We start from the raw sequence: 20247 nt of genomic DNA on the forward strand, positions 1-20247 counted from the left end.
AGAATTTATGAAAAGTTAAGTTTGGGAAGTACCATATATTACACTTAAATTTTTATTCTTTCTCTTTATTTCATAATTTTTTATTCATTATTCATACCAGCCAGTTTCACCCCCCCTACTCTACTCATGTTCCCTCCCCTCTCATCTGCCTCTCCCAATACACACCTTCTGCAACTCTATTCAGATGGGGTAACGACTCCAATGGGAATCAACAAAGCATTGTAATATATGGGGATTATTTTTTATGCTTGGCTTTCTCACAAATACGTGTCTGTGTGCTTTTTTACATGGTGAGTGATTAAAACTTCACAAATAATATGCTTTCATATTTTCAGTTGTCAGTATTTGTCAAAAAAAAAGATGTTGCTTATGTTGATATTTGGTTTGGTAATGCTTATTATTTTAAGTATTTATTTTTTAATGAATTATCTGCAATTGATTTAAAACTATTTTCAGCAGAGTTCAGACTCATTGTGTAGATTAAAGAAATAATTAGTTTTATGCTTTGTGTATGTTTTGGTGTGTACATAGTTACCTTTCTTTAATGCTCTCTTGATTATTTGCCATTTATTTTCATTTCATACAGCAAGGATGGCCACATAATGGACCCTCTAACCAATTCAGCATTTTAAAAGCAAAAAGAAACAGGGATAGACATATTATTTATTATATTTCAAATGCAAAACTTCTGCACTTATTTGCTATTTGAATTTATTTTTATGTCCACTTCTTAATACTCACATTTAGTTTAAGATAGAGAATTACCACTTTAAATTGATGAAGTCAACTATTGAAGTATCTTCACTGATACCTTTTTTTAATTTTAACAATACAACTCTCAATCAGGTTATCTCCATTAATAAAAGATCAGCTTATGAAAATGTATCTAGCAGCTAACAGGCTGTCATTGAAATTACATAGGGTAAACCCCTTTTTGTTTTGATATTGCTTATCAAATGTAGTGCTCACAGTGCTAAACATGGAAGAAAACAGACATAACTGCATTAATAATCACTTTGACTTTTGTATAAGATTAACATTCCCCTCATGTTTCAAACATATGAGGACTATCTGTCTTTTTATTCTACAATCTACCTCACTGGACATTTGACTAAGATCTAAACAATGGCAATTTTAAGATGTTAAATGTGATTGACTTTTTCCTTTCCATGTTTTTCTAAATTGCCATTTATCATAAGAACATTTGATTATTGCCAAAATAGAGGGTTATTTAAGGAATTGACCTTTATTCTCAAATTATAATTGCTTATAGATCTAAGCGTTTCCAAATGATTTTTAAGGAAAAATAGAGAATCCATTGTCATAAATACTTTTATGAGTGCTTTATATTTCTCCTCATTATTCTGGTTTCAAGATAATAGATATCAGTTGACCATAATCAAGTTTGCATCAAAGTTATAATCAGTTATTTTTCTCCATTAACGGTCCTTTCAAAATATGAGGTCACAAATATCAGTCCCAATGCAATTCAATTTAAATCATCATATGTTATGGTTTCCTTAGTTGATTTGCTCACATTTTCTCCCATGGGGATTTATATATCATATATTACACATATTATATGTATAATATACTTTACACATATACATAAATCTTTAATACTATTATCATACACAAACTCTTCCTTAATGACATGTTTTAATTTGATCCCTAAAATGTTCTGTAAACTTTGACTCACTGAATCAGATATGATGTAGAATTTTATTTTAGTCACAAATATTTCATGTCATTAATATCTTTTTTTAACTTTTTTATTTTTATTTTTTACATATAGATCCCAGTTCCATCTCCCTCCCTCCCTTTCTCCCATTCTCCTCTCTCTTTCCCTCCCCCCCTCCTACTCACATGTACCCTGGCCACCCTCTCTTCCCCCCCACTCCAGATGTAGGGTGATGACATCCAGGAGGGGTCATCTAAATCTGTCACGTCATTTGAAGTAGGGACTAGGACTTCTCTCCTGTCTCTATGTTAAGGGAATATCCTAATTTCTATCATTAGGCATTATTCACAAGTTTAAGGGATTTAATGAATTTGTAAACAATTTCAAACATACTTATTTCAAATTCATCTTAATTCTTACAGCCATTTCTACTACTTTAATATTGACCTAATAAGAATAACTAAATTCACTTCAAATACATGCCTAGCTAATATAATTAATAGAAATTACCACAAACCCAGACAACTCTGGTTATAATAAAATCAATTTATGTACTAAACGTGGGAAGAGTTCACTTACACAGATAATATAATGACTAAAATTTTGCTTATTATTGGATTACCTAGCTTCACATTATTTTTACTTTTCTCAACAGTTTTCTAAATTACAAACTTCATTTTTCCCCAGATGTCTATTATTTCTTAAAAATATAAGTGTTTGCTAAATATTTGCTAATCCACTGCCATTTATAAGATTTGCTACATTTTAAAACATATACATAAGAATTTTTATTTTCTCAGTTAGAAGGCCTGGGCACTCTAAGAGACATCTGAGAGTGGAACCAGTATGTATCCTTGGTGCAGGAAAGGAAAGGACTTTGGGAGCACATTCCCCACGGAGGAATAATCTCTTAACCTAGAGGAAGGAAGGAGGGCCTAGTCCCTACTGCAAATGATTCCACAGATTTTGTTGATCCCTCCTGGAAGGCATCACCCTCCCTGTGGGGTCAGCGTGGGGTGGGGGTATGGAGGGATGGGATGGGAGGGTGGTCGGGGCACATGGGAGGGAGATGGAACTCCGATCGATATGTAAAATAAGAAAAAATAAAACAAACAAAATAAGAAGTGTCATTTTCTTGAGGCATTATGATTGCATTGAATTACTATATAGTAAGGCAAACCCATCCTCTAAGTCTTCCATATCAGTGCTATTGTATTATCCATGTCAATGTGTATGAGAAAGATTTAGCACAATGCTGTGTAATTTATTTATTTCAATCATAATCAAATACATAATCATTGAATAGCAAATAATCATATGTCAATGAAACATGACTCTGCTCCTCTAGTAAAAGAAGAAAAAATAAAGTATTTCCTTAAAACTACCTACAAATAATAATAGTTCCATACTTCAAGTGAATAATTATAATAAATAAAGGAAAAAATGTTTCCCTTATGTCTTACATCATTAAACATTTTACACATTACATGTTTAAAAACAAGGAACCCACATACACTCATATTCAAACAACTTGTTAAAGATTAACTGAGTGGAAGCAAGCAAGTTATTTTTTCTCTCAGCTAGTTCTTTTGCTGTTAGGATGCATTTTTTTTTTTTTTTTTTGTGATTATAAAGAAAGGCCCAACCACTTTATTGTTTATCACAAAGGGTAATCTCATAAAAAAATCTTAAAATAATCACAAATCCAAACTTTTATTGATATAAATCAGCTTTACTATAAATCCTAGGGTGGATATTAACTCATCAACAGGTATTCTTTAGATCATGCCTGGAAGCTGAGAACAGAAATGGGTACAGAATTAATCATCACCTTTGATCACCAAGAGAGGTACATCATCCAGCAATAGCCAGGCTGTCATTGTTCTTGTATCTTGACCTTAATGAGTCCCTTACTCAACAATGTGCTGTTGTAAACTTTAAATTGTTCCCCAAGATTTTCTACCTCAAAGAACAAAAACAACTTAACATAATCTTACTACCAATTCTACATATCTAAATTCTTTCTAACAGGATAGTTGAATCACTAATCAGTTCTAGCAGCAAAGCTTGGAAAAACAATCAATCACTATTAGTGTAAGTATCCATAACAATACCCAGTGAGGGCTAGTAAACCCCAGAAAATTTCCATTTAATCAGTAGATTATGAGGGTTATGGCAACCATGAAGACAACCATCAGAACTATGCTCAATAATAGCACAAGTTCCTTAAGACATGTAGTCCTTGGAGCTTTGCTTCTCCAAGGAACACTCAGTTATGGCTTTGCCAACCTCTCAGCTATGTTCCATGAGTTCTAGTGCTGCCACTTGGTCTCCTTGCATGGCCTCCAACAAGAACTAAGAGAGATAGCTGAAAAGGGGACATTCCACGGTCAGGTAGAAACCAGGTACAGGAAACTCCCAGGACTCTATAAGGATGACCCCAGCAAAGACTCTTAGCAATGGTTGATACATAGACTGTAATGGCCATCTCCTGTGACCCTGAAGGAATTCCAGTTGAGGGATTAGGACACTAGCCCAGCCACATAACCATGTAACCATATTGTAAATTTGTATTGCTTGAAAGATTTTCATGTGGCATATAAGCAGTGGGGGGGGGGGAAGAAAAGAGAGAGGGAAAATACCAGGAAGGATATAAAAGGAAAGTTAAAATAAAAATATCAACAGAGACAGAAGGGAAAAATCAGGGTATAAAAATAGAACAGAACAGGAATACAGTAGAACAAGCAACAGAATGAATAATAAAATGAAGAACTAAGCTTTGGCCCTCAAAAATTTGTTTTCTTACATCAGCCAATTTATAGGAAGATTCTTAAAATGTTTATAATTTTCTTTTACTTTAATAGACATTGAAACTAGAATCAATTTTTGAAACCTGAATTTTTATAGAGTTATGTAAACATAAAAATCCATTAGAATTCCTTGTCCACTTCATATCTGTGGTACAATATCATTTTCTTTGTTTTTGTTATATAAAGAACATATTTTAGATAGTATCGAGTCCCTTTGTAAAAGAGGCTAGGTAAAAAGGAATAGGTGTATGACTAGTCAAAGCAGTAGTAACCTTTTCACTTAAATTATTCACATTGTAAATTTAATATGTAAGTAGCTGCAACTTTTGCATGGAATTTCTAGATGGACTTGTATGGAGTCAAAATCTCAGTCAAAAGGCATTTTTTTTTTTTTTTTTTTTTTTTTTTTGTGGTTCAAGGTCAACACTGTATCTGGTGATAACCTTTTTATTTAATTTAATTTATTATTTTGCATGTTGATCACAGTTCCTTCTCCCTCCCTCCCTCTCTCACGTTTACACTCTCTGCCCCTTCACATGTACCCTGACCACCTTCCCCTCCCATTCCCCCACCCCGATTATAAAGAAATTTCCATTTTAGCAACTTACATAAGTATAGACAAATACCCTTTGATAATATGCATACATTTGTTAAAACACTATTCATACAACTGTTGATAATATTTTGAGGTTGAATTAATAATAAGAGACTGTACTTAGCTACAGTTTTGACTTATTAAGTAACAATGATAAAGTAGAAATTATATTTTGGTTTAATCACATTTTCATTTTAAAATATTACAATAATCTGGAATGTTAAATAACATTTCATTTTTCAAAATTATCATTAAACTATTTAAAAATGATTTTTGTTAATTTTATGGATTAGAACTTAATTTTAAGAAAATGCTATACAGGCTATATAATTTTATATATATATGTATATCAGATATTTTCCTATGAAGATGAAAAAATTATATTTCTTATCTTTTAAATTAGGACACATATTATTCACTAATCTAAAAAGATTTTACTGTTTATAACATTCAATTGGTAATCTTTACTAACAGAGTATTATAAGGGATTGAAAAGCCCCTAAATTAATAAAGAGTTAAATTAACATGATTTTCCTTCTGAACTTTATACTGTTGAAACATTTATTTTATAACCCTTATCTGTCAAGACTTGTCATATCTTTTGACATTTTTGACAGGTCTTTAGTAGAATCAGAGTGTTATTGCTATAATAGGTAAAGGATGAACTAGATCAGTTTTGTAGATTTCAAATCATTAATAAAACTACTGGCTTGCTATTATCTTTCTTATTGTTTAGCAGATGAGTATTATTTCTCAAAAATTATACATAATGTGAGGTCTGGAATAATTTTCACATTTTTTGTCAGCACGATTTACATTCTGTATCTGTAAGTTGTTCAATAGTACATATATGAACTGAAAAATTAAAATAGTATAGAAATTGGCTATAACCTTAGATATTTAAATCATTATGGTTTTTGTAAATACATTTACATTCATATTCATTCACTAGTTTTGTTGTGAAATATTACTCAGGTATGGTAGAACACATCTATATTTCAAAGACATAAGAAGCTTATTTATGAGATTGCTGTAAGGTCCTGGCCAGTTGGAACTACAGACCAATACCCTGTCATTATTAATAAAATAACAAAACAATTAAACTAATATTATACTTAACTTTACAAAATATAAAATGAATGTTTTAGGCAATTGTTCACGTATGATAATTAAGAAAATATGCTCTGTCTCGCTGTCAAGCCTGATGACCTGAGTCTGATTCTTAGACCATCGTATTGGCTAGAAAGAAGTGAGTTTCCCAAAAGCTGTCCTCTGATCTAAACCAGCAACACATACTACCCATGCTTATACATATACACTGTAATGTGATCATAGATTTTATTACTTCAAAGATGAATAAAATGAAATTTGTTTTTCTTTTTATTTAAAAACTAGTTTGTTTCTATTATGTACTACTATAAAATATCTGTTAATAGTTTATTTTATTTATTTATTTATTATAACCAAGTCCATTTAAATGAAAACAAACATTTATAGGCAATATTTGGGAATTTGGGCGTCGTTCTTTCCAAACTACTTCCTGCTGGTAAGGGGCGCTGTCATGGGGGATTCTAAGAAGATGCAGAAATCCTGGCTTTAGTCTGCAAGGCTGCTTTGTCCAGCTGTTTTGAATGTAGGATCACTTGGTACTCTGTTTCAGATGGTCGGGCTTGATCAAACCACATTAGTCTTGAAGGAATGCACATCTTTTCATTTTCTGTGGAAACAAAAATAGAAATCCTTTTCCCCAGTAACTTGTCCTTGAACTTAAATTTTTGAGTCAGAGCAATTTTTGTAATTTATTATTTTACATGTCGATCCCAGTTCCATCTCCCTTCCTACTTCCCTCCCTCCCTCCTTCCCTCACTCCCTTTTACCCTCTCTGCCCTCCCACATGCACCCTACCACACTCCCCTCTCATCCCCCCACCACAATTCCATATGTAGGGGAAAACCATCCAGTTGGGGTCATGTAGATCTGACAAGTCATGTGAAGTAGGGAATAGGGCTTCTCTCTGGTCTCTAGGTTAAGGCAGTTATCCCTCCATGGGGGATGTGTTCACGAGGTCCTTTTGTGCACCAGGGATACTTCCTGGCTCCACTGTCTGAGGTCCCTTAGACTGCTCAATCCTTCTGGCTGAGACTCATATTCAGGGGGTCCTGAATCAGTCCCATGCTGGCTTCTCAGGTATCAGTCTGGGGTCCCGTTAATAGTTCATCATAAAACCCCATTTGCATTTTCACAAAACTATCTGTTAGTTATTGTTGACAATAGGTTTTACAGATGTTCTATTAATCACAAGATAAGAAAACCTAAACACAACCATATTTTGTTATATTCTGCTTATTCTCCTTAAAAGATTGATATTTGTATCAATAATTCTCATGTAAAAATTAAACGATACTCATATATATTTTTCTTGATAATCTCTAATTTGCTTAAAGCTTACAATTTTAATTCAAATGGTAGAGAATCCAGAGGAATATTTGTCTTTCAATACAGTAAATCTTGTTTTAGGACTGCAGTTCTTACTGATTTCATTCAAGGTGGTTTCATCCTTGAGGGCTAATATGGAAATCTAATACAGTAGAAGTTACATATCTTACACATGTATTTAAGTGATCTAAATGAAATAATCAAATAATGGGGAAGACAGAGTCCCCCATCTAGACGTGAGGTCCCATGAGATTACTCCCATCCAATTTGGCATGATGGCTCTATTCATTGTTAAGGTTTTGTTTAAATAGTAAAATTGTTCAGATTCCATGAGTTAGGTCTATAGTTCTAGATATTATGGACACTAAGTCAATAAAATCCCTTGAATCCAGGATATATTGGCTGTGGTAATATGGTGAATTTCTGAGAGCAGTGGAAGGATAGGCCCTGGGCTTCAAAGAAGCCTCTGAGGATGTCTTAATTTTCCAGAACCACGAAACAAAGTTTTATTGCTTTGTTTTCCATTATTTTTTAAATTTCCAGTAAGAATTTATTTAAATTACCAAGATCATCTACTGTATGAATCAGTTTGATATCATCTGATTCTTTTATAATTTAAAACAGTTTTAAATTTAAATGTATTTTGATCATATTCTTCCTCTCACTTAAGTCTTACCAAATCCTCTCACCCTCCCAATCAACCTAATGTACAGTTCTTTCTATAAAAACCTCAAAATGCAATACAAAATGTCCTGACAAACCAAGAAAACAAAATAAAACAATAACCCGTAAAAATGCATCAAACTAAGAAAATAAAAGCACATAATAACTGTGAACTCCATTTTCTTTTTGTGTAAAATAACAATTACCTGGTAATTATCTCATGCTGAGTACTCTTCATAATTCGGAGTACTTATCAGGATCCAAAGGACTCCCTTTTGAAAAATAACTGTAAACCATTTTACTGGAAGTCCTGACTTTTGGTGGTCACATCTAGCTGTACAATAAATTTAAGATATGATCACAAAAAGTCACTTATCTTTAGTGAGTTTCAGTATCCTTTCTGTACAAGGAAGGCTAGGATATACTTTTTAAAATATATTTTATTTAAATTAGAAACAGTCTTATTTTACATATCAACCCGGTTCCCTTTCACTCTTCTCCCCCCATGCCCTCACACAGCCCTCCCATTTTATTCCCTACCACTCATTCCATGGGGATCATCAAAATCTGTCACATCATTTGGGGCAGGATTTATTCTCTTCCCTGTGCCCCTAGGCTGAGAGAGTATCTTTCCATGAAGAATGGGCTCCCCGAAGCCCATTCATGCACTAGGGATGAATACTGGTTCCACTGCTAGGGGCCCCATAGACTGCCCAAGCCTCCTAGTTGACCCATGTTCAGGGGGCCTGGTTCAGTTCTATGCTGGATTCCCAGCTGTCAGACTGGGGTCCATGAGTTCCCATTTTTACAGGTCAGCTGTTTCTGTGGGTTTCCCCATCCCAGCCTTTTCTTGACCCCTTTTTTCCATCACTCTTTACTCTCTACAAAAGAATTCCGAAAGTAAGGCTTGGTGCTCAGCTGTTAGTGTCTGCTTCTGCTTCCATCCACTTCTGGATGAAGGCTCTAGGATGACATTTAAGGTAGTCTTCAATATCATTACAAGGGAAGAGCATTTAAGCTAGCCTGTCCACTATGGCTTAGATTCTTAGATTTGGTCACACTTAAGATATTCAAATATTTCTTCTGCAGGTTTTGATTCAATTTTATCAACTTGTGGGAGATTGTGAACTACCTGTGTTAGAAATGGGTACTTTAGGATTGGGAACAGAAGTTGAGATTAGAACATACGATTTGAAAGCAAATGCCTTTTTGAAAGAGTTCTGGTTAAAATGTCCAGAATAGGTAAGACTATTGAAATATATACATTATTTTTATAATTAGATTACTTGCTGCTCAATTTTCTGTTCTTTAGACCTTGAATCAATGTATTTATATTTTGAAATAGTCACAAAATGAAAAGTCAATTACATTTAAATTTAGGTTAGCCTATTTTTTTAGTAATTTTTTTTGTCTTTTTGCTTTTTTCTTTCTTACATTTTATTTTTAAAAAAGGAATTAATGTAGCTAGCAGTCACTGGGAGAAACACATCTTAGACATATTTTTAAAATACATGGTGTAGTTCTGAATTGTCTTTATTTATGATGCATATTTTCATCATTATTTTAATTTCATATATTATTTTACATGTCAATTCCAGTTCCCCCTCCCTCCCTTTTGCTCTCTCTGCCCCCTCATATGCACCCTGACTACCCTCCCCTCACATCTGCCAGCCACAATTCCACATGTAGGGCAATGCCATCCAGGTGGGGTCATGTAGATCTGTCAGGTCATTTGAAGTAGGGACTCGGAGTTCTCTCTGGTCTCTAGGTTAAGGCAGTATCCCTCTATGGGGGATGTGTCTGCAAGGTCCTTTCTTGCACCAGGAATACATCCTGGATCCACTATCTGAGGTCCCTTAGACTGCTCAGTCCTTCTGGGTGAGACCCATATTCAGGGGGGCCTGAGTCAGTCCCATGCTGGATTCCTAGCTATCCGTCTAGGGACCTGTTAGCTCCTCCTAGTTCAGGTCAGCTGTGTCTATGTGTTTCTGCAGCCTGATCTTGTCCTTTCCATCTGCATCTGGGTTCTAGTTCTACTCAGTGACTAGGTATGGGTGTTTTCTTCTGTTTCCAACAGGTATTAAATGAGGGCTCCATGGATAAGTTAGTTGTTAATCTCACTATCTGGGAAGGGCATTTATGGTAGCCTTTCCAAGGATGCTCAAATTGTTAGTTGGGGGCAGTCTTGTAGGTCTCTAGACATTTCTTTAGGTTCACAAACTAAAAATGGATCCCTCTTTTATGCTCTCTCTCTCTCTGTTTCTCTCTCTCTCTCTCTCTCTTGTCTTCTATTCCTACCCTGTTTTCCTCTCCTCCCCCTCTCTTTTTCCCACTTCTCTCTCCATTCTCTGCCCCCTCTTTCCATCTGCTCTGGGTGACTTGTCCTCTCCCCCTTCTGTGAGGGACTTATATGAATCTCTTAGAATACACCTTGTATCCTAGTTCCTCCAGTGGTGTGAATTATAGGCTTGTGATTCTTTGCTCTAGGTCTAAAATCCATATATGAGTGAGTACATACCATATTCCTCTTTTTTGTGACGGGGATACCTCATACAGGATGGTTTCTTCAAGTGCCATCCTTTTGCCTGCGAATTTTAAGATTCCATTATTTTTTTTTTCTGCTGAGTGGTATTCCATTGTGTAGATGCACCACATCTTCGTTATCACTTCTTCAATTGAGGGGCATCTAGTTTGCTTCTAGGTACTTGCTATTTTAAATAATGCTGCTATGAACATAGTTGAACAGATGTCTTTGCTGCATGGATGTGGATCATTTGTGTATATGCCTAAGAGGGGGATTGCTGTGTCCTGTGGTAAACTAATTCCTATTTTCCTGAGGAACCGCCATACTGACCTCCAAAATGATTGTACGAATTTGAACTCCCACCAGCAGTGGAGGAGTGTTCTTCTTTGTCCACATCCTCTCCAGCATGAGTTGTCATTGGTGTTTCTAATTTTAGCCATTCTGATAGGAGTAAGATGGTATTTCAAAGTTGTTTTGATTTGCATTTCCCTGATAGCTAAGGAAGTTGAGCACTTTCTTAAGTGTCTTTCAGCCTTTCTGATTTCCTCTTTTGATAATTCTTTCTTCAGTTCTGTACCCCGTTTTAATAGGTTTGTTTGGTATTAGCAACAGGTGCCATGCCCAGAAATGTTAATAAAGTACCCCTTTAACTATGACTTCACTTAATGTAATTTTTGTTGTCAGTATTCAACCATAATATGAAAATAGTACATAAAGATTCCAGTCATCAGCTACTCAAAACATTCAAAGCAGTTTTAAATTTAGTAGTGTGGAGTGCTTTTGTTCAATAAAAACTGGTATATAAACTCAACTTTTAATCCCTCATTAAGTGATTGATTTCTGAAGTCTCCAATGCACATATGCATAAACTTTAATATTTTTGTTGATTTTTTTCTTACTAATTACTCTACAGAAAATGACTGTTGAAAGAAAGAAGTTTATACCTTTCCTTTGGGAAAATGTCCCTCAAATTTAAGCTACCTCAACTATGCATATGTAAATAAGGAAATTCTCTTAAGTAGTTTTACTTTACCATATTCAGTAATAGAAGGCTGTTCCAATAAAGGGAATAACTTCTGAGAAATCTCTGATACCAGCAAAGTAGTAGATGCTTGAATCTGAAACAAAAGTAACTCATTGTCAATCAGAATAAAAACCTTTTATTCACATTTAAAAATAAAATATATTCAAATATTAGTTTTTAGTCAGTTAATACATAGTGTTTTTGTTTTCTTGTAAATCCTGCTCATCTAACTTTTGAGCAAGGGAGTAAAATTACAAGATTAAAGATGTATTTATTAAAAGAAATCACTTTGAACTAAAATTTAACAGGAAACCTCTTTTCTTGTCCTATTTTTTTTTATCAAATATTGACATAGTAAAACAATTTTCAAAGTTATGTGCATGCTTAACATTTCTAAATCTTAGGTCACAGAGAAAATGGTATTAGCAGAAGCAAATACTACAAGAGAGAATTAGAATTTGAAATTAGCCTACACACTTACCAAATGCTGTAAGGCTCCTTTTATATTTGTTTCTTTTCCATATCTCACATGTGGTCAATTCCATATTTTTTCTTTTTCTGCTGGCATGCAACTTTTCTATAGGCTACTTCAGAACTCACAATTGTACTGTAGGATCTGAAATGATATGTATAAAGAATGCAATAACATGTCTAAGTTTACACATTTCTGTAAGTAACCATCTACATTTGTAAAACTAGGGGAAAGGAGACAAAAAAGAAAAGAATGAAGAAAAATTAATGAAGAGGAAGTAGATGAATTACATTGAATGGATTTGTTTAATTGATTAATTTGTTGTCAGGCAACACTAATCATTACATTGTGTAGTTGGTAGTACAAAAATAAGGATAAAAGAACCTTTTAGTTTGAAGTTGTATTACAGGTAATGCAATAAGCAGAGGTACATAGCCATAAGAAAAATGGATCTTAATAAAAATATTCATTTAAACAATATCTATTCACTTCCAAAAGGCAATTCTAAAATATTCTGAACATTTAAATCTTTAAAATAAAGGTTCAGTGACAAGAATTATTTTGTAATAAAACTAAAAATGGATGAGTAACATTATGTGAATATTTTGTATATAATAAGCTTTGCTAAATGCAGATAATGAAAAGAACATGTAGAACATTTTAAGCACTTTGTGATGTCACCCAAATTAGCAATATTATTATGAATATTTTAGTTCATACTCAATTTTTAAAATTAAGGATTTATTTTTATACATTATTTTGTTTCCATAACTATACATGTAATATAGAAAGGACTTCATGGCTTCAGAATTATTGATATATATGTGACTATCAGCTCAAGCTATTTTGTTTAAAATCCATTTTGTTGTGTTTCCCTTCACAGTACTGTAAATTAATGGTGAAAGAATAGTACTAGAAATAATGCATAGAATATTAATGGCAGCTTGCTATAGAATATATAAATAATAGTTCCTATTATTTCTTGTTTTACACAACTTATACAGCAAATAGAACAATTATAATGGAATGAAAGCAACTTCATTATAGTACCTTCTATTTTAAATGAGAACATTAAGTTTATTTCCCTATTGTTTTTTGAAATAAGCATCACTGTAGTTATCTATTTCAAACTGTTCTGTAATTTAAAGTCATTTCTTCTACCCAAATATATAACATTATATGTAAGAGAAAAATACAACAGCTTTTAAAAATCTGGGTTTCTTTTTTCTAAATAAATCTTTTAGTAGCAAAAGTCAAGGAAGGGATTTTTAGTCTTGTCACCACCTTTCCTTGATTTACAGAGTAAATGCCTTTATTTAATCACTTTTAGAATCCAATCTCTTTGGAACTATTTTTATTACTTACTGGAACTGTATGCATTTTCTGGGCATCTGTATCAGATTTATGATACTGTAAGTGCTGTACTATTTATTACCTTCTAATAAGCAATGAACTGGTGTTATTCACACATGCATGTCAAAAAATATTATATTTCACCACAGTGATCAGGCTATTAGTGATGACAACTATTATTTTTTTTCAAAAGTGAAAATATGTCTCTTGTGACATTTCAGTATCAACTTTTGCCCCCTTGTTTCTGCAAGATTCTTTATAGTTATAATCTCAGCCAAGTTTATCATTTTTCTTATTTTAACAGGGTTTGTTTGTTTGGTTTGGAGTCACAACTCCAAAGCACATTTTCTTAATAAAAAGGAAGCATCATTCACCAATTAAATAGTCCTTTGTATTGAAGGAGATTTCTTTTTCTTTTTCTTTGTTTTTCAAAACAGGGTATCTCTGTGTAGCTTTGGAGCCTGTCTTGGATTTTGCTCTGTAGCCCTGGCTGACCTAGAACTCACAGAGATCTGCCTAAGTCTGCCTCTTGAGTGCTGTGATTAAAGGCAAGTGCCATCACTGCCAGGCCTAAAGGAGATTTTTCTTTTTAAGTCTGTGAAATAAATGTTCTTGACAGTAGTCAGAAGTGAAAATTTTATGTACTTGAAATCAATGTAACTTATGGTATCCAAATCTAAATAGCCGTAGTAGTTATTTCATTTTATGTTTTCTTTAGCTTTCACATTTTGCTTGCACCTAAATTTGTTTAAGAGACATAGCTTTTATATTTAATAAGCAATGCCCTGGCAAATTATTTCAAGTATTAGTCATATAAGTTCAGTTAGTCCTCACAAGTAAATATTTACAAAAAGTTTTATAAAATTATTTGTTATCAACTCTCTTGCATTTATTATATTCTTATCATAAAAAAGAAATTATTTCTTAGAATAATATTCTATATAATTTCAATAACATAAAAGCAAAAACAGGTAAGTATACATGTAACATGAAACATAAAAGTCCCAGAGACAGAAATTGGTATTCAAGCTTCCAGCTGAAGATCAGAAAAGCAAAGCAACAAGTTATTAACTCTTACCTATAGTCAGCTCAGACTAAAGGGCGATCCTCAAACTGATCTCTGCTTCCCTGTTCCTCACATTCACTCAGACGGCTATGCTCTCTTCAGTGTGGCTATAGACTAACTTCAGAATGACTGCCTCTACATTTTATATTTCTGACATCCTAGGTTTAAATGTATGAGCTCTGATTCACCCTCTAGTAGTCCAGGGTGGTCTTGGACTCAGTGACCCATCTATCAACCTTTCTCCTGAGTACTGGGTTGAAAGGAGTATATCAACCACTGCCAGATCTCAATAGCTTGAGGCTGGCTTTGCTTTCTGAATCTTCAGGCAAGGTTTAATAAATCATAAATAATGCATCACCACATATACAGGTAGTGAATATTCCTTTGTCCACATAATTTAGATAAATACTTTGAAATGAGAAAATAACCATGAGCTTCTACCTCTCTTTCTTTGAAAATAAAATCTGTATTTTTTAAGACAGTTAATCATTTTTGTTATTTATTTCTCTTATTTTACATATCGATCCCAGGGCTCTCCCCAAGTCCCAGCCTCCCAAGTCCCCCGACCACCATGCCATCCCATTCTACTCCCTACTCCACATGTAGGGTGATGCCTTCCAAAAGGGGTCATCTAAATTTGTCAAGTCACTCGAAGTAGGGACTAGGCCCTCCCTCCTGCCTCTAGGTTAAGGCATGTGCATGGGGATTGTGCTCTCAAAGCCCTTTTGTGCACCAAACATACATCCTGGTTCCACTAGCAGAGGTCCTTTAGACTGCCCAGGTCTAACTGAGACACATTTTCATGGTATCTGAGTCGACACAATGCTGGTTTCCCAGCTATCAGTTTGGGGGCCCATTGGCTCTTCCTTGTTCAGATCAGCTGTCTCTGTGGATTTCTCTAATCAGGTCTTGTCTTCCATCTCTGCATCTGGATTCCACTTCTGCTCAATGTTTGGCTGTTGGTGTCTGTTTCTGTTTCCATTAGCTATTAGATGTGGGCTCTATGATGGTGGATAAGTTAGTCATAATCTCATTATCAGGGAAAAGTTAGATTTGAAATTCTTAACTTTATAATATTTATTTATTCCTGTGAAATTATATGCTAGTTTCTCTTTATATAACTCTCATTACATAATGCTACATAGTGATATACCTTCATCACTAAGTCTCATATTTTTTGATATCAATACCATCTTTAAATACTTTGAAACTCATTGATTTTTATTCAGTTCATACATTAATTATTGTATTTGTTATTTATTTTTAAGTAACACAATATGTCCCATACTCAGGAGAATTCCATAACCAGTTTAAGGAGTCATTATTGATATGTCTACAATTAACAGAATAGAATTGAGGATCGAGGAATTATGTAAATTAGATTTTTGAAGCATTTAGAATGTAAGCCTTCCTAAAATTCCATTTGAATATCATCACAAAAAGTTAATTGCTAATTATCATACATCCATAATTTTATTTTTGTTAATTATATAACAACCATTATAATTATTAATATATCACATTCTTATAAAACATTTTTACATAAAACATTCCTCATAAGTTGGCTAATTTCACACTATATATAAATTACACATGAAAAGCATCTTCTTTCCTACAAAAAGAGTAGTAAATAAAAGTGTAAATAGATGCTTAATTTCATTTTATTTTAATGTTGTGCATAAATTATCTTATTTAAATGTATGAATTCCAAACATGATAACCAGTTATAGCTCCATTATCATGTGAAATTTCAGAGACAATACTTTTCAAAATTCTGTATATTGATTTTGAAAATGTAAGTAATTTGTTTAATAAGCTACATTTAGTATCAAATATGCTTTCTTTTTGTATTAAATGTGTTAAAGAACTTAACAACCTGCATTTGGTAACAATTTTCAATGTAGGCCAAGTTTAATTTCAGAACTATAATTTTCTGTTATCTTTCAGAGACTATCCTATTATCCTATGGATCTTAGGAATTGGAAATCAACCTCTTTAAATACATTCTCCAAACATTAATTAAAATTTATAATACATGTGGTGTTGTATATAAATATAATTTAAATTGTGTATCAATCCGTGTTTTCCAGAGTCAAAATATTTTTGGTCTTGATGTCATTGAAACACCAGAAGGAGACAAGATGCCACAGCTGATTGTTCAAAAGGAGTTAGATAGAGAAGAGAAAGATACCTATGTGATGAAAGTAAAGGTTGAAGATGGTGGATTTCCTCAAAGATCTAGTACAGCTATTTTGCAAGTAAGTGTTGCTGATACAAATGACAACCGTCCAGTCTTCATAGAGAAGGAAATTGAAGTCAGTATACCAGAAAATGCTCCTATAGGTTCTTCGGTGACACAGCTCCATGCAACAGATGCTGATATAGGTGAAAACGCCAGAATTCACTTTTATTTCAGTAATCTAGTCTCCAACATTGCTAAGAGACTGTTTCACCTTAATACCACAACTGGACTTATCACTGTGAAAGAACCGCTGGATAGGGAAGAATCACCAAGCCACAAGCTACTGGTTTTGGCAACTGATGGGGGATCAACACCAGCAAGAGCTATGGTGCTTGTAAATGTTACAGATATCAATGATAATGTCCCATCAATTGACATAAGATACATTGTCAATCCAACCAATGGCACTGTGCTTCTTTCAGAGAATGCTCCACTTAACACGAAAATTGCTCTCATAACTGTGATGGATAAGGATTCTGAACATAATGGTAGGGTGACATGCTTCACAGATCATGAAGTTCCTTTCAGATTACGGCCAGTATTTAGTAATCAGTTCCTTTTGGAAACGGCTGCTTTTCTTGACTTTGAGTCCACAAGAGAATATGCCATCAAATTGCTTGCTGCTGATGCTGGCAAACCTCCTTTGAATCAGTCATCCATGCTCCTGATTAAAGTAAAAGATGAAAATGACAATGCCCCACTTTTTACCCAGTCTTTCATAAGCCTTTCTGTTCCAGAGAATAACTCTCCTGGTGCACAGTTGACAAAAATCAGTGCAACAGATGCAGACAGTGGACACAATGCTGAAATAAACTACCTGCTAGGTTTTGATGCACCACCTGAATTTGACCTGGATAGTCGAACAGGCATCCTGACTGCAGTAAAGAAACTAGATAGAGAAAAACAAGAAAAATATTACTTTACAGTTCTTGCACAGGACAATGGATATCCACCCTTAATGTCAAATGCCACTGTTTTTGTGACTGTTCTTGACCAGAATGATAACAGCCCAATTTTCACTCACAATGAGTACAACTTCTATGTGCCTGAGAACCTTCCAAGACATGGCACAGTAGGGCTGATAACTGTCACTGATCCTGATTATGGAGAGAATTCTGCAGTTACCCTCTCCATCTTAGATATGAAGGATCAATTCACTATTGATCCACAGACTGGTGTCATCCGACCAAATATTTCATTTGACAGAGAAAAACAAGAATCCTACACTTTCTATGTAAAGGCCGAGGATGGTGGTAGGGTATCCCATTCTTCAACTGCTAAAGTAACCATAAATGTGGTTGATGTCAATGATAACAAACCAATATTTATTGACCCTCCTTCCAATTATTCCTTTGAATGGGTTCTACCATCCACAATGCCTGGTACAGTCATCTTCAAGGTTGTTGCAATTGACAATGATATTGGCATGAATGCTGAGATTCGTTACAGCATTGTTGGAGGAAACACCAAAGGACTGTTTATGATAGAACAAGTATCAGGCAATATGACATTGAAAGAGAAATGTGTTGTTTCAGATCTTGGTTTACACAGAGTGATAGTCAAAGCTATGGATTTAGGACAACCTGATTCTCTCTTCAGTTTTGTTAATGTCAATCTGTTTGTGAATGAGTCAGTGCCAAATGCTACACTGATTTATGAACTGGTGCGCAAAAGCATCGACTCACCTGCGACCCAAAACCCTGAAACAACTAATGCATCCACACCAACAACTGATTATGTCAAGATCATGGTTGCCATTGTTGCGGGCACCATAACTGTCGTCCTAGTGATTTTCATCACTGCAGTAGTAAGATGTCGCCAGTCACCACACCTTAAGGCTTCTCAGAAAAACAAACAAAATTCTGAATGGGTTACTCCAAACCCAGAAAACAGGCAAATGATTATGATGAAGAAGAAGAAAAAGAAAAAGAAGAAGAATGCCCCCAAGAATCTGCTACTTAATTTTGTTACTATTGAAGAAGCAAAACAGGATGATGCTGACAATGATAGAAACAGTGTCACACTAGAACTTCCCATTGAGCTGGAAGAGCAAACCATGGGAAAATACAACTGGGGCACTACACCTACTACTTTCAAACCTGACAGTCCTGATTTGGCTAGACACTACAAATCTGCCTCTCCTCAGCCTGCATTCCAGATCCAGCCTGAAACACCCCTGAACTCAAAGCATCACATCATTCAGGAACTGCCTCTTGATAATACTTTCGTAGGCTGTGATTCCTTCTCTAAGTGCTCCTCAAGCAGTTCTGATCCCTACAGTGTTTCTGAGTGCAGCTATCCAGTGACAACCTTCAAGACCCCTGTGTCTGTACATGCTAGACCGGTAGGTAATCCAAGTTTCTAAGTAATCTTTCCAATTTACTGTGATTCTTTTCCCTTGATACAGGATTATGAAAAGTTTTGAGTTCTAGGAAGTATCCAAGCAATCACATTGCACATAATATTCAAATAGGAATGTGAATTTATTTAAATTTGGTAGACAAAACAAAATGAAAGCTGTTAGGAAAATTTGGTACAGACTGATGAGAACAATAAGGGTAAATTTGTCTGTAGGTGGCAGTGTAATGCTTCTTGCTAGAGTGCATACTACAAAAATTGCATAACAAAGATTATAGCACTACCCTCCTTACCATCTTATTCATGAGAACCATAAAATCCTGGACTTCTTGTCCCACAGGAAAGATTTTTTTTCAAATAGGATAAGCAGCTCTCACTACAAATGGTTTTGTAAATCCTAGACTCATGTGGGCAAATCTACAGCTTTCTGAGGTATTTGAAGGATACTAACATATCTGCTACCTCCTCCTTTAGACATCATGTCACCAACTTTCAGAATGATGAGTTTCAGTTTCGTATTAGGAATACAAAATATGTTTGTTCATCAAACTTGCATTCTGATGGTAATACCTAAAACAGTTTAAGAAAGTGGAGGCATGCTCATACTCATCTTCCAAGCCCAGAATTAAATAGGGATACATCTTTAATTTAGGTTATCAGTTGAATATTTGTATATTTCAAGGTTCTTCGGGAAACATTCTTAAAAGAATGTGTTTCCTTTGCCTAATCTTCACAAAGGGAAATGAGAGCATATTTAGAACCAAGAAATTTGTCCACAATCTTCTGAAGTCCAATACAATTGTGGACATAAGAGTTCATAGTCTACCTTTTAAATTAATATTCCACATAGGGATAAGTACAAATTTATCTAGGAATTCATAAATGAATTAAAAGATTTAAGTAAGTTATTTTCTCAATAAAGATAAATGATAGAATCTACATTTTTTTTTCTCTAAAAGTCATTTTACTGTTGATTTTAATGTTTCAACTGGGTAACTCTGTAAATTAATAACCTCATTTGTA

General features: G+C 34.2%; 1 protein-coding gene across 1 annotated transcript in view; it reads left to right on the top strand.

Annotated features, from left to right (window-relative positions):
• The window catches only part of LOC127218221 (protocadherin-11 X-linked), a gene marked incomplete at its 3' end in the record, with an annotated part of 252382 nt that overhangs the window by 49073 nt on the left and 183062 nt on the right, over positions 1–20247 (top strand). Inside the window, exon 3 of the mRNA XM_051179248.1 lies at positions 16715–19210. Coding sequence (XP_051035205.1) covers positions 16715–19210 — 2496 coding nt within the window. The remainder of the gene's footprint in view (positions 1–16714; positions 19211–20247) is intronic.

Source organism: Phodopus roborovskii, unplaced genomic scaffold (assembly GCF_943737965.1).
Source record: "Phodopus roborovskii unplaced genomic scaffold, PHOROB, whole genome shotgun sequence".
In the NCBI taxonomy this organism is placed as follows: Eukaryota; Metazoa; Chordata; class Mammalia; order Rodentia; family Cricetidae; genus Phodopus; species Phodopus roborovskii.